At 33.4% G+C, this 25,516-nt stretch overlaps 1 protein-coding gene across 2 annotated transcripts; it reads right to left on the bottom strand.

Annotated features, from left to right (window-relative positions):
- Positions 1-329: 329 nt before the first annotated feature.
- Positions 330-24,217, bottom strand: LOC143237357 (uncharacterized). 2 transcript variants are annotated; one of them, XM_076476514.1, is made up of 5 exons: positions 24,084-24,217; positions 23,834-23,912; positions 16,041-16,328; positions 7,639-7,738; positions 330-4,433 (listed from the first exon to the last, which is right to left on the bottom strand). In XM_076476514.1, exons 2-5 carry the CDS (start codon positions 23,897-23,899, stop codon positions 4,177-4,179), a joined length of 711 nt encoding a protein of 236 aa, XP_076332629.1. In that variant the 5' UTR covers positions 23,900-23,912; positions 24,084-24,217; the 3' UTR covers positions 330-4,176. The 2 variants fall into 2 exon arrangements, 1 of the variants encoding a protein (XP_076332629.1); XR_013020036.1 differs by lacking the exons at positions 16,041-16,328; positions 23,834-23,912; positions 24,084-24,217 and having other exon boundaries at positions 4,386-4,433; positions 7,639-9,386.
- Positions 24,218-25,516: the final 1,299 nt, after the last annotated feature.

Below are 25,516 nucleotides of genomic sequence, written 5' to 3'. Positions count from 1 at the left end.
TGCTGTAATTTGTCTATACACTTTTATATAAGAATGCCCTTAAAGTAACTCATTTATGTAACGTTTTTAATTTAAGAAAGGGACTGAAACCATGAACTACTTCTTGTAGGTTTTTTTACTCAGTGACATAACTTCCTTCCCCCATCTACACCTGGTGGCTAAGCAATAATTGTACAGGCTCGTGACTTCAAAAACCAGGTTTCTTTACCCGTGGTGGGCATGACACAGAAAGCCCATTATGTATCTTTGTGTTTATCAACGACAGAACCATACCAGGAAATACTGTTAAAATATTAGTACTGATTCATTGTAGGAATAACCACAATGAAGATGTTATGAAAAAACATTTTTATTATTTTCTACTCATTTATTTAATGTTAAAGGCTACATTCTTTATAGAAAAGAGATAAAAATGACGGCTTTATATTTGAACTAACATCCAGCCATCGCACACATACAGCATAGCTCGGATGTTACATTCCAGCCAGAAACATCATATGAAGTTAACATTCAAAACTTATAATATGAACATACAAAACAAAAATGTAAAATTTTAATGCAGTTTAAAGGCAGAAATAAAAATAGTTCTATGTACAGCAAAATTCCACGTCTAAATATCACTTTAAAGCCAATTTTTGCTTGTTTAATACAATAAAAATACAATATATTTAAAGCCTTTAAAATAAAGTATCGTTTCAAAGACACGCAGATATTCTTTACGTTCTATTTAAAATATTCAATAGTTGCCACAAATTGTTTTCACAAATAGTAATATTTTAATAACAACTCATAAAAAACACCTGTTGTAGCCTAATTTTTATACTAGATGATGAATTGATAATACGTTTTTAAAGCGAAGTATGTTATTATTATTAGCGAATTTGTATTACTCCGAGAAGGTATATAAGTCCCCAGAGAAAGTACCTGAGTGACCCAATAATATAATATCAAAACTCCTTACAGCAAAGTTATCAACTATCTTGTGTAGGTGACAATTTGAAATTACAGTGGTGCCTCGGTTCTCGAACGACTCCCTTCTCGAACATACTGTTTGAGAGAAAAAGGTCTTGATTGTCGAACATAAACTCAATTCCCGAACCAAGCTGTCGTGGCCCGAACCCCCTAAATAACCCGACTAATGACCCGAACGACCCTTCGACCATTTTCAGCCCACGCCAAGCTTGCCCAAAACATTTTACCCGCACCTGTCGCTCAGTCCACACCCCCGCTAAAATCTGCTGTGAACGTTCTCGTTTTTCTTTGTTTTTTTTCTAAATATTCTGATTAAATAAGCCACCATGGGGTCAAAGAAAGATAATGAAAGCAGCAAAGCAAAAATAAAAGTTGTTAGAGCCACAATAGAGGTGAAAAAAGATTTCACAGCGAAGTATGAGAGTGGTGTTCGCGTGTCTGACCTTGCTACACAGTTTGGTATGGCAAAGTCTACAGTCTGCACCATACTGAAAAATAAAGAGGTCATCAAAGGAGCTGATGTTGCAAAAGGAGTGACAGTGCTTACACCACAAAGATCATAAACAATGGAAGAGGTAGAAAGACTTGTTGATTTGGGTAAACGAAAAACAGTTAGCTGGTGGTAGCATTTCTGAGACCATCATTTGTGAGAAAGCAAAGCAGTTGCATGCTGATCTCCTGTAAAACATCCCTGGAACGAGTGCTGATACAAGTGATTCCTTTAATGGTAGTAGGGGTGGTTTGAAAAATTTAGGAAGAGAAGTGGCATACATAGTGTGGTGAGACATGAGGAGGGTGCCAGTTCTAACAAAGACGCTGCTGATAAATTTGTTAGGGAATTTAAGGACTATGTACAAGCTGAGGGTTCTTTTCCCCAACAAGTGTTCAACTGTGATGAGGCAGGCCTCTTTTGGAAGAAAATGCCAAAGAGGACCTACATCACCAAGGAGGAGAAGTCACTACTAGGACACAAGCCAATGAAGGACAGGCTAACTCTATTGTTATGTAGTAATGCAAATGGGGACTTAAAACTTAAGCCTTTGCTTATGTACCATTCTGAGAACCCAAGGGTTTTTAAGAAAAATAATGTCCTGAAAAGTATAAATGTCACGTGGAGGGCTAATAGTAAAGCATGGGTAACCAGGCAGTTTTTTATGGAGTGGGTCCATGAAGTTTTTGCCTCAAGTGTAAAGAATTACCTCACGGAAAAACAGTTGCCACTCAAAGCCCTTCTTGTGATGGACAATGCACCTGCTCACTCACCAGGCTTGGAGGACGAGTTGGTGGAGGAGTACAGTTTCATTACAGTGAAGCTCTTGCCCCCTGACACGACTCCTCTCATTCAGCCCATGGACCAGCAGGTCATATCGAACTTTAAGAAAATCTACACCAAAGCGCTGTAGTGTCTCCACTGTCATTACAATATTGAATGACTACTGTGAAGCAGTGTTATATATCTTGGAAGATGCCAGAAACATGAATACATAATCCAATTAAACCATGAAAATGTTGTTGTAGTGGTATGTTTGTGTTTTTATTTTATGTATCTGTTAAAAATAAACTGATCTAGGTATGACGACTGTGCATAAATAATGAGATGTGGAAAAGAACTGGATGCCAGATTAAACAATGAGAACAGATATAGGAATAAAAGCATAGGTCAATTAAACGAAAATCAAAGTGAAAATAATTCTTTCAATTAATAAAGTTAAGAAAAGAGGGACTATACAATGAATAGTAACAAAAGGTTAAAACAATAAGTACAGAAGACAAACAATGCCTAGGAAAGAATAAGCCTGCTGGTTCTCATGCAGATTACTATGTATGTAGGATGTATCATTCTATAATTGACTGATACAATACATGTTGACATATACAGAAGTTGGAAATTTATTAAAAGCTTGTAACCTGCACACAAATTTACATGATAGTAAGTGTAATGTATCAGCTCTTTGCGGTGCACAGAGGTGAGTAGTGTTTCTGAACATGTTTCTCATGCTGCTTAACACACATTTTTGATTAAATAGCAAGACCCTCATTCAACTGTTTAGTTCCCTTGAACATAAGTAGATTATTCTGAAGTTAGACAGAAAAGTACCTATTGCAAATAATATATACTGATCACTGTGTCTGAAAATTAATGCAACATTAAATTTTTGGTATCCAGCATTTGAATACAAACAATATCATTAATTCATATCTGAGCATTTCAATAGAAAATTGTACCTTTTATCACTATATTTGTTTGCTCATAACTCTTTCTACTTATAGTACAGAGATGCCAACTATTTCAAATGACTGAGCATAATCATTGTGGACAGAGCCCTTTCACAGTTTTAGTCCTTTAAGATTTGCCAGAAACAAGACAATCTGGTGAACAAGGCCTCTTTTTTATCCATCTTGTAAACAATCACATTGGTGTTTCTACGCTACTTAGAAACCGGCCTGTATAATATATAACTTGGGAGTTGCAACAAGTCGTAATATTTGTCTGTATGAGCATATAGTCGTAATGTATACACCAAAATCGTAATGATTACACTCAAATTGTAATGGTTGGTATCTCTGATAGTATATATGTTATCAACATCATAACATTTCCTGAAGGACTAATATACAAGCTATGTCTTTGTAAATAAAATGTATGTTCTTACATGTTCAATTCAATACCAATACTGTATAATATCAACAAAATGTATAAGACTGTAAAATTACATCTGTATTTATTCAGGTTATTTTTAAAAACAATTATAAAGCAATTTCAAGTAATCACAATTATTAGAGAAATGAAAATAACCAAATGTTTTGGTTTACTGTTTCTCTCTATATTTATAGTCATTTAATATCATATAAGATATATCTTTCAACATTTCAAATATTTTTAGCTTTAACATTACTTTGCAACTGAGATCTATTTTTGCATTTGTGTTCTGTTTATGTAATTAAATATATCTGTATTTTGCAACTGAAGTCTCATTAAATATGTACATAAGTTGTTCAACAAAATACTTTGTACATCTGCTTAACAGATATGATAAAAATGCAAAAAACTATGAGCTTTCAATAATTATTTTCCATTTGGAAGATTACAATAAAAAAGTTAATATTAACTACAACCAAATTAAACACCAGATATTCCAAGGTTAAAAGTTCATCTGAATGAATAAAAGTCAACATATTAGTATTATTTGAAGCTTCTTAAAACTACAAAAAATTATCCAAACACAATTTATTAACATACAGGTACTCCTCCATTTGTTTTTGACATTGGACCAAACCCTCTTTCGAATCAGAAAGATCTCCTTTAGTTAATAATAAAGTCATTTCAAGCTCAAAACACATGTTACACAGTTGAAAGAGCTGCTTAATCAGATCAGTTTGTTTATGTTTTTCTTCTTCCAAGGAGGAGTGCAAGTCATTACTTAGAGGTTTTCCCTTCTCTGCCTGTAACTCCAAGAGCTCTTTTATCAGAGTAAGAAAAAAATTATTGTTTAAAGAGTTATTTCATTAACTGGAAATCCATACTTTTCATACCTTTTGACCATTAGTGCTTTATAAGCTGTTCTGTATATTGTAACTTACCAAAGCATATTTTTAAAATCATACTGTTTAAATTAATTTCCATAAAACCATAAACTGCTACAATTATTTACTACAGTATCCATTTATGCAAATTAAGAAAAGCCAGGTTCAAGATAGGTAATTTGTGTGTGTATGTGAACATATAAAATAAATTAAAAATGGAAACATATGTAACTACTATGTTAATAGTTCAGAATCTCAGTCATGAGGTGAGTACATACAAAAACAAAGACAACTCCTGAATGCAAGTGGTCATTTAAAACAACTGCCAGCGAAATAAATAAAAAAACAATAATAAACTTACCTTGGTACAAATAGGATACATTCATTTGAAACTGCTGCATTTTTTAAAAATAACATTACAATTGATCCTTAGCAGACAGACAAACAAGTTATTGATGTATCTTGAAAATGACATAACAGAATAAAAACTTCAGTTTAGTTTTGAAAATAATAATAATAATGCTACAGATAAATGACAACAACATTGTTTCTTTTAAACTGAAAAGTACAGAATCTGCTAAAAGTAAAAATAGAGTATCAGCTATAATATACCTAGGTTTTGATTTGCATTAATAAGCAATTTCTATAATGCATAAACACTTCCTGTACTATTTTACAACCTGTCAGATGTACAGTAAGACCCTGTATAGTTGTAGTAGTTTGAGTTGTTAAACAAGAACCATGTATAGTTATAGTAGCTTGAGTTGTTAAACAAGTTCTTTATAAACAAACCTATTTTACAGTCTGTGAGATGTGCAGTAAGACCTTGTATAGTTGTAGTAGTTTGAGTTGTTAAATAAGTCCTTCATCAACAAGCCTATTTTACAGTCTGTGAGATGTGCAGTAAGACCTTGTATAGTTGTAGTTGTTTGAGTTGTTAAACAAGTTCTTTATCAATAAGCCTATTTTACAGTCTGTGAGATGAGATGTACAGTAAGACCTTGTATAGTTGTAGTTGTAGGATTTGGCCATCCACTAAAATAAGTTCACTGTGTCAGAAAAAGGCAATGATCTGGGGAGTTTAGCATAATATCAATCAAACCAGAAATTTAAGTTCAAAGGTGAATATACTAAATTAAGTAAAACAAGCAGACAAAAATTGGAAAAAAACACAGGTTACAAGAATAATTCTTTGATTAGCAACATAAGCTACCATACCACAATAGAGTTTTCTGTATGAACAATCATACAATGATGTTGAAGAAAGAGAAGAAACTCAAAATAAATACATTGAATATCTCAACTTTCTGACACATTCATGTGAGAGGTTGCTACTTAAAGATTTCATGAACCAGAACAATGTTGATTCTGGTTGGAACAAAAAACAACTGTGTAAGAGCCTGGGTGGAACAAGACAAGGCAAAAAAACATCCAAAGAACAAAGTGAGGGCTGCATCTATTGAAATTGAAGGAGCACAGGACCAACAATGAAATGTTCAAAGTCCTTCCCTCAACAGAAATTTGTCAAGAGAGATGAAAGCAATAAAAAAGTAAAAGATCCTGTGTGAGAGTAAGTTAGTGCAGGAAGTTATCCAGATGCAGCAATATCACCACAACAATACCCCAAGAAGATGCTCACAAAGGGAAAATGACTCTATGAATAAAACCATGGGTCTGTAGGGTCCATTGTTGGAGATACATTAGTGTTTATCCCAAACAAATGAGGGATTCTAAGAAACCCAAGGCTCCTGTAAACAAAAAAAGGCCTCTTGTAGTAAGAGGATGAGAAGTGTAAAATCAGGTAGCCAGATATATCATTGCTCAAAAAAGATAAGCTGAACTCAGTTGAGACAAGAGGAGAAAAGACTCAAAGTACCAACCACACTGAGTATCTATGTGAAAGAAATGAAGGTAGAAGAGGTAAAAGATCCAAAATTCACTAACAGAAGGAAAAATTCTGAACAAGGAATACCAATCTCAGGACTATGAATATGGTAAGCAAAGGCCCACACAATGCCAAAATATATAAAAGATGCTGCTACGAGATCAGAGGAAAGAGTAAAGATCAAGACAATGTGAGAAGAAAGGAGAAAGAACAGAAAACAAATGGAGGACATGCCAAGAAGGATGCTTAGGAAGGCATACAGGAAAGAGGAAAATAATTTGACCCCACGAGTCCCAAGAGCAAGGAACTCGAAGTGTGGGAAAACAGAGCATAAAAAAATGGAAGAGGCCAAAAAAAGAAGAGAATGAATGTCTATAAATGCACTAAGAAGTGTCTCAGATACAGGTGTAAAAGGTTCAATCCCCAGGGAATAGAGAAAAAGTACAGATGAAAGCATAAAAATCAAAACAATAGAGTCACAAATTTGAGGGGGATGAGGCATTTGGGTATGAGAATGTATCCTATTAGCTAAAGCAAGCAGCATAAAATTAACAACGGGCAAGAATAAAAGATAAACCCAAGGTTAATGGATCAGAAAGTGAGAACATAAAAAAAAACAAGAAATGCTGGCATAAAGAGATCGAAAGAAACAGACTTGAGAATGAAATCCAAATGGAAAGTAATACTCAAAGCAAATGAGTTGAAGGTTGTAGTGTAATAGATCATTCCTGACTGAGAAGAAAGAAATAAAGGTTGTTAACTGTTAAAGTTGTTGCAGTCACTGGTCAATGTCTTGTGGTTACCACATGCTTAATGAGCCTCCTATTCTTACTTATTTGACTGTGTTTCTTTGATAGTAATACCATACTGATCGTATTAGATTCAATCTAATATATGTACAATTCAAACCAAGACTGTTTAAAATAACTGCAAATATCAGGTTTTTAAATTTACTGGTACTTTCACTCACTTTAAACTATTGCAGATTATGGTACAATGTAAAGCAGCTACACATTCTATATTTTAATTAACAAGGGTGAAACAGCTGCACAAATGATATAGTTGTTAATAATAACATTTTCTCTAGATTATGGCTAGCCTCAAAATATTAAAAGTTGCAGAAAATAAACATTTAAGGGTGTTGTTTAACCTTCATCACGTATACATAACAAGAGTAAAGTTAGTATTCCAAAGACAGGTCTTTTGTTTTCAACAAGACTTCTATTTATAAGATGTTTAACACATAAATAACTTACTGTTTCTAAGAAGCTCTTGCAAGCTGTTCATTTTTTGTTTGGATGTCTTTTCTAAATTTTTCAACTCTTCTTGGTGATTTTGTTGAATTTCTTCTAATTGCTGCTGAAAACATTTCTTAAGATGGTTAATTTCATCCTGATGCACTTCTTCTAACCTGAATTTTTCTACACTCCATTTAGTCTTTAAGTGTTCTTCCAAATTATGATGACTATTTTGGTATTTTATCTGTAACTGTTCTTTAACTGATTTACTTATGGTATTTATTCTATTTTCTATTTCTGTACATTTATCTTTGACTGACTCATTCAAACATTTATATTTTTTCTAAAAGTTGTTCATGAAACTTTCCTATTTCTTGTTTCAACTGCTCATCACATTTTTGTATGACCTTTTGCTTTTCACCACTTATGATGCTCTTACATTCCTCTTGAAATTTTAATAATTCGAAACTATTTATATCATTCAATGACTGCTTTTCATATTCAGCATGCTCTGACTTTTCTTCACAAAAGAACTTAAGATTATTTATTATATTTTCAAGAACTTTTTCACTGATCATTTTCAGTTTATTTGTTTCTTCAATATGTGCTTTATTTGCTTCTTGTGTTTAAACTCTCTGTTAAAGTTTTCTTTCATTGCTTCAATTTCTTCAGCATGAAGTTTCTGAAGTTCAGATTTTTCAACTTCCCAGTGTCTCCTCATATCTTCTGCCAATCTCTGAAACTGTTCTTGGTGAGCCATCTCTACAGCAGATACATCATTCTGGAACTTACTGTTTAATTGACTTACTTCATCTTGGTGACTGATATTCAGTGTATGAGAGACAAACTTCAGCTTCTTTTCAAAGTCTTGCTGCAAACATTTGATACTTTGTTTATTTTTCTTTTGAAAAAGATTTCTTACAGAACTAAAGCCATTTTTACGAGTTTTTGTTAAAGAAATATGTTTTTGGTAATCATCATTTAACTGTTTACTCAAACTTTCTAGATTTTCAATTTGTTCTTTTTTTAAAGCCTGAAGTTCATCGTAATGTAATTTTTTTAAAGTTTGTTTCTCATCAGCATGCAACTCTTTCAATATTTCAATTTTCTGCTGATATGAATTTTCTATCTTTTTTCTATCTTCACCTTTTACTGTTTCAAATTGGTATTTTAAATATTTTTCCATTTCACAAATTTTAGTCTTGTATCTCTGTTCTATATCACTTTTTTCTTCCTCAAACTTTTGTTTGAGGTCAAATTCTAGTTCTTTCATTTTCTGCATAAATTCTTTGCTGATATTTTGGCACTCTTCATCCATTTTGTTTTCCAAATGTTTTCTGCATTTTTTAACTGCTGTTCATTAATTATTTCATTTTGAGCAGTTTGTTTCACTAATACAGCATTTATGAAGTCAGATGTTACTGTTTTACTTTCTTCTACATGCTGTCTGAAGGATGATGCAATTTCCGAGATAGTATCAATGATACATAATAATAAACAATATCACATGAAAAGACAGTAGTAAAGAATACAATTTTTAATATATATACATCTGCACATAGCTTGATTCATGGTATTGCCTGAATTAAAAAATTACCTGATAAAAATTATTTTTTGTATTTCCTTCATGCAGAATTTATTTGTTCACATTGGCATGCTAAAACTTTTAACAAAACATGACAGCTCATTCAAATAAGTTATAAAAATACAGAATGTAAATTTGAATTATTTACCAAATTTAATTGGGATACCACTTAAATTTCTTAAACACACTCTTCTAAGTGCTTTTAAATCATTTCACTGGGACATCATCCACTTAAAAATAAAAGGAGTTAATGAGATTACACAGAAAATACTGATACATTTTACAACCTGGAATTTGTTCTAATCCCTCTATCATAACAAAATAGATAAAACAATGAAACTAAAGCTTTTTCAGTATGATCCAATCCAGAAGTTTAATCAATTTAGTTTTAAACTCATTATAAGATGGGATATTTGTATTAGCATCTCTACTTCTGGAGTTTTTCAATGTACTGAATGTTTAATCAATTTAGTTTTAAATTCATTATAAGATGGGATATTTGTATTAGCATCTCTACTTCTGGAGTTTTTCAATGTACTGAATGTTTTCTACTGGTTTAAATGTGAATATTTTCTCTTCAGTTTGACTTAACTGATAGCCAAGACAGCAGTTCTGTATTTGGTTTTAAATGTTTTCTGCAATTCTTTTTTTTTTTTCACCAGAATGAATATAAATATAGTATTTCAGTTTAAAAACAACTTCTTATTCACAATCAGTATGGTTGTCCAAGGTTACAGTCGAGCTTAAAACGAGATTTTGGTCTACTTAATGACAGAAACATTTACAAACTTTACTATTTGAAAGTCATGTTCAGTCAGAATTTCCTTAGAAATGGAGAGCATTGTTTAACAATTAGAAATTGCTGACCACAGTTTTTGTTCTATAGCCTATAAGCTGTAAGACTTTTTACAACAGATCAAGCAATTCACATATGTAACTCATAACTTAGACAATTTTTTACTAAATCTACAGATACATTTGTAGGAGTACACTCTTTATCAAAGTTTCCTCAAACAGGATGTTTACTATACAGGGTGTCCAAAAAATAAATTAATATTTTTTTTTGACAAATATAGTGTTACTGGGAATTTGTACCTGCACATGCTGCAAGAGTTCTTTATTCCACAACTCCAAAAAACATCTGGTTTGTTACAAAGATATACCTTTCAACAGGATGGAACACCATCTCACTCTGCTTGAATTATTAAAGTTTTTAAATCAAACTTTTTCAGTGTTGGGTTGGTAGAAGAGAACCTATCAAATAGCCCTCTTGGACACCCAAGTTAACCCCTTTAAATTTTCATTTTTGAAGTTTTTTTGAAAACAAAAGTCTACCATAACAAATCAAAAGACCTTGAAGAACTGAAACATCAGATATTTGAAGTTATCTTATCCATCCCTACTGTTGTGTTGGAAAATGTTTTCTCAGAATTTGAATGCAGAAGTAGATTAATTATAGAAAATGATGGAAGACTTGTAGAAGTCCATTAATAATTAAAACTAAAATTTACAAGCCTACTTCTTATCTTTATACTCAATTATTGTTGTTATCTCAAATAACAATAAAGTCACTCAACCATTTTTTTGGTATATTCATTTTCAGATACCCTGTATATGTATTTCTTAAGAGTATTTTTTTGTTTATGTCAAAACTGTATAAAACTGCTTATTAATATCTAAAGAATGACTACAATTGCTCTAAATTTTATCTCTAAACAATATTCTGTATGTAATGGCAGTTTATTTTAGTCTCCATAAAAAATACGTTCTTTTTATGTTAGCTATGTGCACCTGCCTAACTACTATTTGTAGCTTTAGTTTGAAAGAAACTTCAGCCAGTTCCTTTGTCTGGATTTGTGTTCTATTATTTCAGCAAGAAAGGAACTTTGTCTATAAACCGGTTCCTGGAATACAATGTCAATTTAGTTTTAACAGTTATCACAATAATTATATAGAATCTGTGCTGCACCAAGTACTCAGGAAGGAACACCACTTCACTTTCAGAATTACGAGATAGTAGACCTCCATCCATGAATAATATAGAAAATCAACATTGACCAAAGAGAAGGGTTATGCCCCCCACCAGAAAGCTTCATGTAAATTATCAACCAAAATTACCAATGGCGGTACACATTCATGCAAATACTGAAGAAGCAGAAACAATGCTTCAGCTGGCCAATATGGTGCAACCAAGAGAACATGACAGAGAGTAGAATGAATCATTGTCAGAACCCAGGGCAATAGCCAACTTTAGGGAAAGACATACAGCTGTAATCCTTTTCAGTCCTGAATGAATGTATCTACTGCCAGTGTTTTCAATGAGTAACAAATGCATCGATTGTTGGAGACCTGAAATAAGAGCAAATCTACTCAAAATACCTCATGATGTATCACCTGTTTTGTTAGAAGTAGTTGGTTGGGTTGAGATAATTGATCTGCAACTAAATTTGCCACTCTGGGAACATGACAAGCTAAAAACCAGTAGAGAAGATCCAAAGTATGAAAACAATAGTTTCAAGAATGTGTGCCTACTAGACAAGAAATCTGAGATACCACATCATAGAATTGTCAGAATGTACCATTATAATTTTTCCCTTCAAGAAAGAGAAAGACTTTGAAACAATGCCCAGTGTACTGCAAGGAGATCAATAATGTTTATATGGAAGGTAGACACATCTTCTGTCCAAGTACCCTGGAGGTTCTGACCTTGAAGATAAGCTGCCCTAATACTGAAGAAATGCATCTATGAACAGATGGATCTTAGGACGAGGTGGTGGAATGGATGCTCTAATGTTGTTGTGATCCAACCACCATTTGTAATCAATGATGTTGCTCTTGGGTAATGACATGGGATGATCCAAAGGATCAGAATGCATGACCCACTGGCAGTGCAGTAACTACTGAAGGGATCTCATATGTGTCTATCTCAAAGGAATGATAGACTTGAGGTATACCCACATTCCCAAAAGTGAGAGAACCATCTCTGTAGTAAGAGAAGAAAACATAAGTAAAAGCCTGATGGTTCTTTCCATGGCTTGAAGGCTCACAGGAGTTGGTTGTGTATGACTTAAGTAACCATTGAAAAACACATCCAAATGCACAAAATATTGTGTGAGTGACCAAACAGATTTCTCTAGTCTAATAAAGAAGCCTGCTTCTGTGGCTTCTGAAAGGAGAATCTGAGATTGTTGTTAAGCTAATTGAAGGGATGAAGCCAAAAGGAGCCAGATGTGAATATTATGAAGTGTGCACAGCCCCAAGTAATGCAGGTGATGAGAAAATGCTCAAACAACACTGCAGAAGACAGAAGGTGCTGATGCAAGACCAAAAGGTAGAGCCCTAAACTGCAGCATCTGACCTTTGTGCATGAACCTGAGAAACCTCTGAGAAAATTCTATTGGTAACATCGAACTTGGTCATCCAGAACCATGGCACAGAATTACCAGAGGTTGAGAAAAGATTTCATTGCAAAATCTAAAAATTGGTTGAATGCTAATCTCCTACCTTCATGAGTACAATAAATAAATGGGAATAAAATCCCAGAAAAACAGGATCAAATCTCCACTAACCTTTGGATTAACAACTCTCTTATGGCTTGGGAACAAAACTCCACTTATTGTGGATCTATTGGACATAAATAGGTAACAGTTTGAGCCCACAAAATTAAGAGTACCCATGGATCCCTGGTGAAAGAACTCCAGATGTCCAGAAAGTAATTTAATCATGCTCACACTACTCTCTCACCCACAGGGTAGTCACTAAAGCCACTGTAATTGGTCCACCCAAATTAAAGATCCTTGAGAATATGAACAGATCCTAATATGGGAACAAACAGTTCTGGGAACCAAAGAAAGAGGTCAGAAAACCCTACAGGCCAATACTCCCAAATTAGCACCAGAAAAGCAGGAAGCCAATAACAATAAATAAGAATGTGAGCAGGCTGTATAAATTTGGGCTTCTAATATCTCTGGAATTCCAGCAAATAACATGGGATGAATAAAAGGAGTTTTCTGTAGTTCCCTGAAGACAGAAAATGGTGAATGAATAGTTTCTAACATGTTTGTACAAAATAAATTTCAACAACAAACTAACAAAGAAACCAAAGAAAGAACTGAAGAAGACAACCTGACTCATGTAGGTGTCAGCAAAATCCACAACTTGCCCTCAAATTGCTGAGGGAATGTTGATATGCTTCAGACAAAAGTTGGATTGAGGATAAATACCTTAGGACAGTATGATAATAAGATAAACAGGAAGAAAATGTGATCTGTTTAAAGTGATCTCAGGATTCAATCTAAACCCTTACAGGTCCAAAAGGGGTCCATCCATTGAGAATTTAAACAGGTATTCTCATGGAGGTGATAAGCCAAAGTATGCTGATCCCATAGATGTGGGGGTCAAGGCACAGCTATTCCATTGCATAACAGAGCAGCAAATCTCCCAGTATAAACAGCAATATTAGGAGAAGGGGGAAAAAAACAAGACATCACTTGCTGTCCTTTCTGCTAATAAGGAAGGAGTAGAGTCAAATACAATAGGAGAAACCCCCAAAACCTCACAAACCCAAGTAACCAACTGAAGGAAAGATGCTGGAGACAACTGATCAAAATGATCCCCTGTTAAGGCTGACTAAGTAAAAGAATAAATCAGAAGTAGCAACTCTAAATTCTTGCCATTTGTTCCCTGGTTACTTGCAAAAGCCACCTCAGAACTATTCAGAGAAACACCCTCAGTCCACATATGTCTTCATCTCACAAAGGATTATATCACATACAGCTTCAACTGAGTGTTGATAAACACCAGATAGCAAAGGGTGAAGGGAAGGGATCTGGTTGATCTCTGTAGTAGAAACATTAAATTGAAAATTCATACCCACTGGTAATATTTTATAAATTAATTTATGAACATAAGTAAAAAATAATAATCATAGAGTGTCAATAATGTTCAAAATCACAACATAAGTTGTGAATAATCATAACACTCCTGTTGATAGAAACCTGTGATGAATGCTTTGTTAAGAAAAAGTGATTAACATTATCTGAATGAGGTACTTATATACAGTATCTGGAGAATTTGCGAAGAGCATTCAAATTTGAGTGGGATATAAAAGGCTACAGCAAGTATTTTCAATGCTTAGATGGGAAAAGAGTGAAAACCCTGGAGATTGAGAAATAGCTACAGTTACGACAGAAAGTGTTCGTACCCCTGCATCGTGAGTAGTTTTTTTCCTCATAACTTAAACAGTGTCATGATTAGGATAATGAAAGTACAGTATATTATATATATTATACTAACACGCATCTACATAAATTTTTATGTAAATTGAATGACTAATAAACTGTTTATAAACAAATAACCAAACATAGGAGGGGCAGAAAATGTTTGTGCATCTACTTTAATGGTCAGTTTTGTAGCCTTTCAGGTGAATTACTTGACGCAACCTCTCCTCCTAGCCCTCCATGATTGTTTGACAGTACTTGACTGGTATTTTCCTCCATTCTTCTTTACAGAAGGCCTTCAACTTTAGCAAGTTTTTCGGATGATGCTGATGAACCCTGGAATTCAACTCATGCCAAATGTTTTCAATTGGGTTAAGATCGGGTGACTGTGATGGCCACTCCAGAATGCTTATATGGTTCCTCTACAACAAGGATTGCACATATTTCGATGTGTGCTCAGGGTCACTGTCATGCTGGAAGATCCAACGACACCCAAGCCGCAAGTTCCGAGCATCATTCTTGATACAAGTGCCTAATATATCAACGTACTCTTCTTTTCTCATGATTCCGTTGATGCGGTTAAGGCTGCTTACACCAGAAGAGCTGAAGGAACCCCATGGCATGATCAAGACACCTCCGTGTTTAACTGTAGGGATGGTGCTCTTTAGAAGATTTCATTCCCCCTTCTTACGGAAATTATAGCGAATATCATTGTGGCCGAAAAGCTCGATTTTAGTCTCGTCTGACCAAAGAATATTCTTCCAATAAGTAAAGGGTTTATCTACATGCTTTCTTGCATACCTCAATCATACATCTAAATGAACAGGCTTTAAATATGGAGTTCTATGAGCATGGCATGCTTTGAACACAGAAGAGCGTAACATGTTCGTAACTGTAGAGGTGCTTACTTCAACCCAAGTTTCCCTTACCAGTTTCTGTATGTCATTATGTGTGAAACGAGGGTTCCTACTAACTTCTCTGAGAACCTTCCTCTTGGTTTTCTCTGGAATTTTTGTGGGGCGTCCAGAACGAGGGAGGTTAGCAGTTGATCCTATAAACTTAAACTTGGCAATTATGCTTTGAACAGTAGATTTTGGCACATCAAGTTATGTAGCAATACCAGAAAGAAACACAAGACTTGTATTTTACAATAATTTGGTTTATTTTATATCACTGGACAGTTTCTTGTTTGCCATGATGACCAAGCAGATAATGACGGAGACAGCGCTAAATTGCCGAAAATACATTTTGTGCCGGCTAAATTCCAGTAATTATGAACCAAGTGTCTAGTTCTGGAATGGTACAATGTAGTTTATTCAGCAAAATAAACAAAATTTTTATGGAAATATCAATTTTTTCACACTTTCTGAACTGTATGAACACTTTCTGCTCCTCCTATTTTTGGTTATTTGTTTATAAACAATTTATTTGTTGTTTTATTTCAATAAAGATTTATGTAGATGTGTGTTAGTATAATATTTATAATATATTATACTTCTATTTGCCTACTCATGATGGTTTTTAAGTTATGAGCAAAAAAACCACTCAGGACGCAGGGGTACGAACACTTTCTGTCAAAATGTTTTATGCACTGAAGTCATATTCCTCAGATTTACCGTTAACTGGGTAGCCAACTTCTCTTGTTGTGGAAACTGTCTGCTTTGAGTAACATATTCTTCTCTCAACTTTAATACTTCTTGTCTTAGAGCTTCTTGGATGAGCAACTGATCACAGCCTGAAGTCTCCTTTTCTTGCTTTAACTGAGTCAATTGATTCATGTGGGCTTCATGGGTCATACGTAATTGTTCATTTAGCTTGTACACCTCTTTCTGTATATGTTCGTTTTTAACTGAATATTCATTCCTTTCTCCTTCCAATGACTTAATTTCATCTTGCAGTTCAAGCTGTGTTTGAAAGACCATATTTACATCACTACAATTAATCTGTGCTTAAATATTTTATCAACATCAATAATGATACTAAAAAATATAGTAATATTATAAAATATAGTAATATTACAAAGCTGCTGAATGAATCAAACACACACACACATCTTTGAAGATTGAAAAATTTAATTTCAAAACTGTTTAAAAGTTACAGGATATTAAATTTACAGTTTTTTTAGAACAGTGAAGTTACAACTTTTCTCATTTTGAGTATGCTGCAAAAACCATAAAAAATTAACAGAATTTAAAATTTAACTTTCAGAATATAACCTAACTATCCCAAACTTAAATACATAATTGTTAATGAGTATACGATTTCAACTGCTGCAAATGTATCTTGATCATATGACCAGTAACAAAATCAAGAAAGTGTAAACATAGACACTTATTGTTAACCATTTTTGTCACTTATGAAAATGGCTTACTTTTGTCGTATTCTCAGGAGAAATACACCACAACAAGTAAGAACCAAAGCCAGAATTGGAAACATTGGAAGAGTTGATATAAGTTAAAGTTGATACAAAAGGAAGAAGTTGGATACAGACAAATCTCATTACTACAAAAAAGGGAATGTTTCCTCTGTGCCTAGTTACGCACATGGCCAATATACCAGATAATATTAAAAAGTAATTAATAATTCTTCTTCTATACTCACCACTTAGAGAAGCAGATATACCTGCACTAGCTAGCACTGACCATTTGTAACAAATACTGAAAGGAATTAGAACCATAAACATTTGGATACAACCTTTAAAAAATCCTAAAATACAACTACTAGAATATACCTATATGTTACTGAGAATTGAAACTCTAATTACATTTCTTCTGTACAAGAACGTATTAATAAAACTTTTGTATGTTGTTTTCATGCTGTAAATCTATATAAATTACTTTCTCCACTTTATGATAATGGGATGACTTCTTATTCCTTATTGTTTCTTACAGTCCAATCGTCGGAGTTCTCCTGTTACATATTATGGTTTCAAAATATGTTGGAAATTTTAATTTAGAACTTAAATAAATATTAATATGTATCAAATTTATGATACTTGCCAACAAGACATACACACAATTTTCTTTGTTAACACAAATATACATTTATATAAAAAAACAATACAATTTAAAATAATGATGATTACAAATAGTGAATACAAATAATTATTTGTATACAAAATTTTACAAACTCACAAACAATATTCAGTCTTCTATGTGGTCTGGAACTGAATATTTTATTGACAGCCTTAAACTGCTTTATATGTAAATATCAAATATATATAAATAAACAACAAACAAAACAGCCATAATTGTAGTTAGGTCATCTGTGAAAAAACTTAATATATTACCTGAAATGAAAACAGAAAAAATGCAAATTTCAATGTAAAAAAGAGACTGTTGGAAATAATAGCCAGTTATGAAGTTGTATAAACTATCTTGAGTTACACTTACAATTAAGATTTAATTAATCAATCAGTATAAATAGTTGTTTATAACTTTCAACTGATCTTATTTCCATACAGTACTTAATAATAAGATCTTTATGGGAGTGTAATTTAGGCTAATGCAGTGAGTTATGTGGAATCTTTAATAATATACTATGTTCAAGTAGAGCTGCATTAGTATCAGAAAAATTGAATACAGAAACTTAACAACAGAACATTCTATAAGATATTTGTATTATAAAGTAGTACAGAATCTCTTAGTAACTGAGTTCATGAAAGAAAAAAACTGGGTTCAAAATAACTACGAACAAACAATTCTTATTAATTCACTAACACAAATATTGCTTGTGTATACTTGCCCAAAGAACAATAAACAGTCTCTTCTACAAAAATAAGTATCATCATTTTATTGAGCTTAAACTATCTACCAGACTGTTTAAACTCAATATTTCTCACATTACAGGCAACATCAGATTCATCCAGAGGCCCATTACACCATGAGCAGAATAGGTGTGAGCTCAATACAATGGTAAGGAGAAAGATAATTTAAACAACATCAAATTACCTATCTGTATTTATATGTATATATATATATGAACACACACACACACACACAGAACAAATTATAAATTCAAAACATACTATGTCAAATACTGATCAAGGTGTTTAAGACTGTTAAGGGAAATTATAAACGTAACAGTTGTCTTTAACTAAGACAACTTTATTTTTCTAACAGGGTAGTTGACCTTTTAAAAGGATTGCCTTCAGATGTAGTATATGCAGTTAATGTAAGGAAGTTAAAGGGAAGACATTACATATCTGAATAATAAGGGATGGCTTTGAGTGTTTTGTTATTATTTTAGGGTTTAGTACAGTGGATAGGACAGTCTCAATATACTTGCATGTTCCTTGTTGTTTTTTAAATTACATGTATTTATTTGTACACACAATATTTTTATCTCTCCCCTACTTCAGGCTTGTGTTCAAACTAGTAGATAATTTTAACTTTCAGCAAATAAAATTCAAAGTTGAACCATGGTTACACAGTGTGTTAAGTTTTTACCATTCTTGTGAACACTTATGACAAAGACAGCACAACCCTTAAACAAAGAACTTGATACACCATCCTAATTTTAAAAATTATCCATAAAAATAATTCAATATCATAATTGTATTAACACGCCTTTGAACACAGAAATTTACCACCAAAATACAGAACAACTATATAAACCCTATAATGAACACTTCAGAAACTTTTGACAAAGAAATGCAATAAAGAAAAACCCTTTCATAATGATTATACAAAATAAATTGTAATATAGCAGAAAATAAAAATTTCAGTCTCAATGCAAAAATGATTTAAATAATATATATTTAATGTATAGTTACAATGAAAAATAATGTTTAAGAATGATACATAAAACTGCAAACAATGAAATGCAAAATAACCCTTGAATAACAACACAGGACATAAGAGGAAGCTATTCTTTAAATGAAAAAAAGGAAGATAAATTAGTAACTTCTTCTGCTCTATGACAAATCAAGTACAAATCAGCATTAGATCAAAAATTAAGCCTTTATACATAAAATTACTTCTAAAAAATTTAATAGTATATATAAAATAACACTTAATAATACATACTAAACAAATTAATCTTTTCAAGAAATTCAGTAATAACATAATGATTATAATAAAAAAAATTTTAAGACATATGTACTGAAATTGGTATGTTTACATTATGAAACCAAATAAATCAAACCCACTAGCCAGCCACTGCAAATGATGTATAATTTAATCAATTACTCATTCTTAAATACCAAGAACAATATATCAGAGAAGAAAAAGCAAATAATAAAAAAAGAAAATACCATGATGCTTAAATATTACTCAATTAAATATATATATATGTTTATATATATAGGGAGTGAACTAAAGAAGTTGCCCCTTTTAAAATGTTGTTAATTTGTTATATCTTTTAATAAATAATAGGAAAATGTGTAAAAACTATGTTTTTAAAATGTGCTAGATAAGATTTGTTCAAATATATCAAATCCTAATTTTTACATGACTTTTGTAAATACCTGAACTTTTTATGATTTTTGTTACATTTTATCATAAGTGATGTGCACCTGCTACAGTTTCTTAGATATTCTTATTCCTAGTAGCCTACAGTTGTTAAAATTAGGATTTAAGATTGTATTTGAACAGATCTCATCAAGTGTGTTCTAAAAACGTATGTTTTAAATATTTTTCTGTTATCTAATAAAAGATATAACAAATTAAAAAGGACACTTTTTTTTTGTCCACCTCCTGCACATGGGCAAAATTTATACTAACCTAAGCAGCAGAAATGAGGTCTAACTTTCATCACTCACACTTCATATCAACATCACACCCTCTATTGTGGAAGTGGATCACCACTTGGCTGCTGTGGTGTCTCTTATTATTTATTCTTATTATTATGCATTACATTAATGTAACAATGAACATCATATTAAGTTCACAAATCTTATTTGATATGCTGGCCACTTCCCAGAATATTGTATCTTTGAGGCCCTATGACATATGTATAATTTCAGACAGTCCCATAAACAGAAGTTAACTGATGTCAGGCCCATTGAACGAGTTCGCAACTCACAAGAAGAGAAATGTGAAATTATTCTGCCTTCAACAGGTTCCTGCAAGATATGTTCCAACTAGTTACCAATAGGTGGAGAATCACCATTCTGCATGTAAACAATAATTTCCATCACATTCTGTCAATGAAACTAACATTTGTTATGTTCATTTCACAGTACCCTGCAGCATGAAATATACACGTTTGCATTTCACATGTTGATGGGTATTAGAAATGTTATGATCTAGTAATAAAGTCAGCTGTAAAAACCACACCACCCTGTAACCTTAGTATGATGAAGATGTTTAGAAAATGTTATATATGGATTAGTTTCCAACCAGATAATACAGTTGGATGAGTGAAACGTGCTACATCAGTCAATACTACATTGGCAGGAAAATGTTCAACAACTCCCAGTCTTTTATATAATTAACAATGGTTAAATTAATTTTTTTAAAAATCTTTAAACATAATTCATCATGTCAGGAAACATTTCAAAGTTGACTGAAGAGCTCATTGAACAGTTGAAGTTGCCAAATCCTGACACAGGGTAACAAAACATCCATTACTGCATCCATATGTACTTGAGCTGACTTTTTCAGACCTCAGCAACAGCTTCAGCTAACTAGGTGTTGATGAGCTCTATATGGTTTATAAATCCAACCTATCTCCTTGTATTTCTTTTGTAATTACACAACAACACTGGAATAAAGCCCTCTGCAGATGTTATGCACTCTGCTATTCCCTCAGTACTGCTTTAATGTTGTAGCCTATAGTGTAATTACACTTTACTTGCTCACCTATCTGCAAACTTGTCAATTTCATGTTGGTTAAATGAACTACACTGCAATCAAATGAGCCATTTATACCAATCAGAAATAAATCAAAGTGGCCTTCCTTTCACATGATACCCATTAGAACCCTGTACAATTTCAACTTCCTATACCATGCTATTTGTGAGAAATAATGTGCTGAGCTGTGGCCCTTTCTTTGTAATCACCTTGTACTCCAATGAATGACTTTTACATGCACACTTAGTTTGGATCACTCATAAAAACTTATGGCATTTTATGTATCTAGCTGCTGCTGTCTGCTTCATTAAACAAAAATAAAAGGAAATCTCAGTTAGAACAAACATGTCACTGAATTATATCAAGATTAAAATGTATTTTAACTGATTTCCACTAAAAGCTAGATGAAAGTATGAATTTATATTGTACAAAGCAGTGGTTCTCAACCTTTTCTGGCTTGCGGCACACTAGGACAATCTGAAAATTTTCACGGCACACCTAGAAAGCCTTAACGATGTTAAGGGTTATACGACAAGGGTTAAAGGCCTTAGAACGAAAGTCACGGCCAAAGCAAGCGATAATAATGTAATTGTGTATCATGTTTAAATGCACGTAAAACAAAGAGTGAACTTAAAAGCCTTAGAACGAAAATCACGGCCAAAGTAAGCGATATTAATGTCATCTACACATTGACAATACTATCGCTTGCTTTGGTCGTGTTCGTTCTAAACTTTAACTGATTTTAATGTATAGCAGAAAAATTTAACACTTTTATTTTTACACGTTTTCAATGTGACGCTTGTGCCTGCTTCCGAGAGCAAATCAAATTGAAGCGAAGCTCTAACGTTGACAAACAAGTTCGCATTTGATCATCGACTGTAAGAAGCCTCTCTCTCTTTCTGGCTTTAATTTCAGTCAATGCCGAAAATCAATTTCGCAAAACCACGAAGATGCAAATGAAAGCAGAAATTCAACTTTTGAACTGATTGCAGGATATGAATTTTAATGGAGATCCAAAACTCATCCAAGCACTTTTCGAGAAACAATGACAAATAAAATTTGTCGTTTCGTAAATCATTGAGCTGTTCTTCCTCCTCAGTTGTAAGATTTGTTGTCTCGTTGATTCCGAATGGATAGGTCACCCAGTTATATTCATCGACAGCAAGTGACGGGAAGTAATGTTTTAGTGCGGACTGTAGATCGCTTAATGTGTTCAAAATTTGAGGGACATTCGTTAATGGAAGGAATACAATCAAGGACTCTTTTCGAGATCTTATTCTTCCACAGCGTCAACTTTTCATCGAAGGCCTTCGGTTTGGATGTTGCAGTAATAATGTTTTCAGATGGTCCTTGGAGACTTAAGTTCAGAGAATTTAATTTGTCAAACAAGTCGGAGAGAAAGTGAACCTTCAGCCAAAAGATCTCATCATGAAAAGAAAATTCAAAACCTGCTTCCTCAATCTCCAAGAAAGAAATTACTTCAATTTTTAGTTGGACAAGACGCTTTAACCCCTGTCCTTTCAAAAGCCACCGAACTTCAGTGTAATACAGTAGATTTTTGTAGTCTGAATCCATCGCCTCACAGAGAAGAGAGAAAAGTTGAGATTGAAGTGGCTGAGACTTGATGAAATTCACCACTTGAATAACTTGATTCATAACAGACTGCTAATCTTTCGGCAAAGATTTGGAGGCGAGCACCTTTGTGAATCATGCAGTGAACAATCCTAATGTTTGGATTTTGTTGGCGCATCAGAGTGACGAATCCCTCTTTTTCCTTGTATTGAAGGACAGCCATCGGTGCAAACGCTGACACAGTTATTCCAATGCAATTTTAAGAGCAAAATGTTTTCATTCACCAACTCGAAAATGTCTTGGCCTTTCGCTGTACTTTTTTAAATCTTTGCAAAATAAGTATTCGTTTATGATTTTTCCATCTTTTATGAATCGAACAAAAGTCAGAACTTGAGCTTTTCACTAACGTCAGAAGATTCATCAACATCAACAGACCATAGCAGACACAATTCATCTTCAGGAGCTTCCAAGTGTTCGCAAACTTGATCCTTCAAATCCAATGATAAGTCTACAATTCTGCGCGAAATTGTGTCATTGGACAGTGGAACTTACTTAACCTTTTGGCGGCATCCGTTCCAAGCATAGTTTCAACAATGATTGCTAACGCTGGCACAATGACTGATTCGGCCTCCGTATGCACTTTCTTGCGTTTTGCCAACAATTGAGCAACCTTATAACTTGCAATCAATCCTTTTTCGGGCAGCTTCATGTATTTCACATCTTCCTTGATTGCTCATGTTGTTGACCCGCGAGATTCTCGAAGTAATCTTTTGGTTTATCCTTCACAGCTGAATGTTTTGTTTCCAAGTGTCTCTTCAGTTTGCTAGGAACAAGCGCCTCGTTCGATAAAGCTGCATTGCAGAGTAGGCAGAATGGTAATTGAAAATGTTCCGATTCAAACCGCCCCTATTACGTATAATAAAAATTCACTATTAATTCACACCGTTATAGTTAAAGGAAAAAATGTATTGGTGAAACATACTGGGCTACTTTTTTCAAATTAATATAAATCAAACATAATTATGTGAATCACACATACTTACATTACAATTCTCAATGCCTTTTGCTTTTCGCCGCGTCTTTTGCTGCTTCCTTACAGCACGAGCCATCTTAACCTAATGTCTGGAACAGAGTAAACTTAAAACTCAATAAATCACTAAATTAAAAACATACAAGTTTAATAAAAGTTTTGGATTTGCAAAAACGTGAAAATGTGGGTAAAGCTTTTTATATTACTAACAGTTTTCTGATTTTCTGGAAATTATGTTATTATAGATAACTAAGAGTACTTACTAAAATGCCTGGCATGGCCAAACGCGTAAGGCGTGCAACTCATAATTCGCGGGTTCGCGCCCGCGTCGCGCTAAATATGCTCGTCCTCCCAGCTGTGGGGACGTATAATGCGACGGTCAATCCTACTATTCGTTGGTAAAGAGTGGCCCAAGAGTTGGTGGTGGGTGGTGATGACTAGCTGCCTTCTCTCTAGTCTTACACTGCTAAATTAGGGACGGCTAGCACAGATATCTCTCGAGTAACTTTCTGCGAAATTCCAAAAAACAACAACACTTACTGAAACGTTCTATTTTGCTAAGCAATCGAATAACAATATCTCAGAATAGAATGATGCAATAAGTGTTGTAACCAATCAAATTTAGCTAGGAACTAGCGACACTTTACAAAAAACGAAAAGAAAAAAAAATGAATATACTTTCCAAAATTAACAAATGCTTAAGTAATCCACTTTTTTAACACATTTTCATAATTCTTGCAACCACTTTTTTTTTATTAATTTTACCAAAATTAATTCAAATAATAAGGAGTTACGTTACATGCTGTAAAACCTAAATGACAAGTTGTTGTTGTTCTTTTGAAATAAGCACAAAGCTACACAATGGGCTATCTGTGCTCAGCCCACCACGGCTATCTATCATATTCTGTCTTTATTTTAACAGTCAAATTTTTGTCAGATGATTGTGTTGATGATTTAAATTCCAACTGATACTTAACTTATTTATATATAATGAAATTTAATTAATATAGTTCACATCAGTACATATTATATCTCTTTGTACCAGTGATTCTCAACCTGTGTGCCCCGGTGTTTTGAAACACATTCAACTTTCTTGGGATTTTACAAGCAAGTTGAACACATCAGTTAATAAAAGGTAGTATAGAGACACTCTGAAACCTTCCAAAACATTCGATGGTTTTCATTGAACTCGAGCACTGAGAAGTTTACACTTAAATTTCATTCTCAACTGTTAGTTTAACTGTGGCGCAACAAGCGATTCGTACGTCATAAATGATGCATCAAACAATTAAACTGCTTTCTGGGAACACGTTCTCATTCTGCGGTAAGCTACAGCTACTACGTTGTAGGTAGGAATTTTATATAAACTGCAGAACTTCGCGCTTTTCGTGTATGAATTAGCTTATCATTTATCCATGGAAAAAATATTTAAATAAGTCTGGTGCTGCAAAGGAGAATGTGTTGAATCAAACGAAAGTACAAACACGAATACATCAAATACGGTTTTATCGCTTTGGAATTGGAACATTTTCAATTACCATTCTGCCTACTCTGCCTCTGAAGCGAACCCACGACCTTCAGATTACGAGTCGCATGCCTTAACCCGCCTGGCCGTGCCGGACCCTATAGGGGCGGAATGTATGTTGTGTTGTTTACTTGATTTAAATTTTATTTTGTAGACCGTATTACTCATCAT

This window comes from Tachypleus tridentatus, chromosome 13 (genome assembly GCF_004210375.1).
Source record: "Tachypleus tridentatus isolate NWPU-2018 chromosome 13, ASM421037v1, whole genome shotgun sequence".
In the NCBI taxonomy this organism is placed as follows: Eukaryota; Metazoa; Arthropoda; class Merostomata; order Xiphosura; family Limulidae; genus Tachypleus; species Tachypleus tridentatus.
Note: the sequence above shows the minus strand (reverse complement) of the source record. Positions and strands in the feature narration are given on the sequence as shown.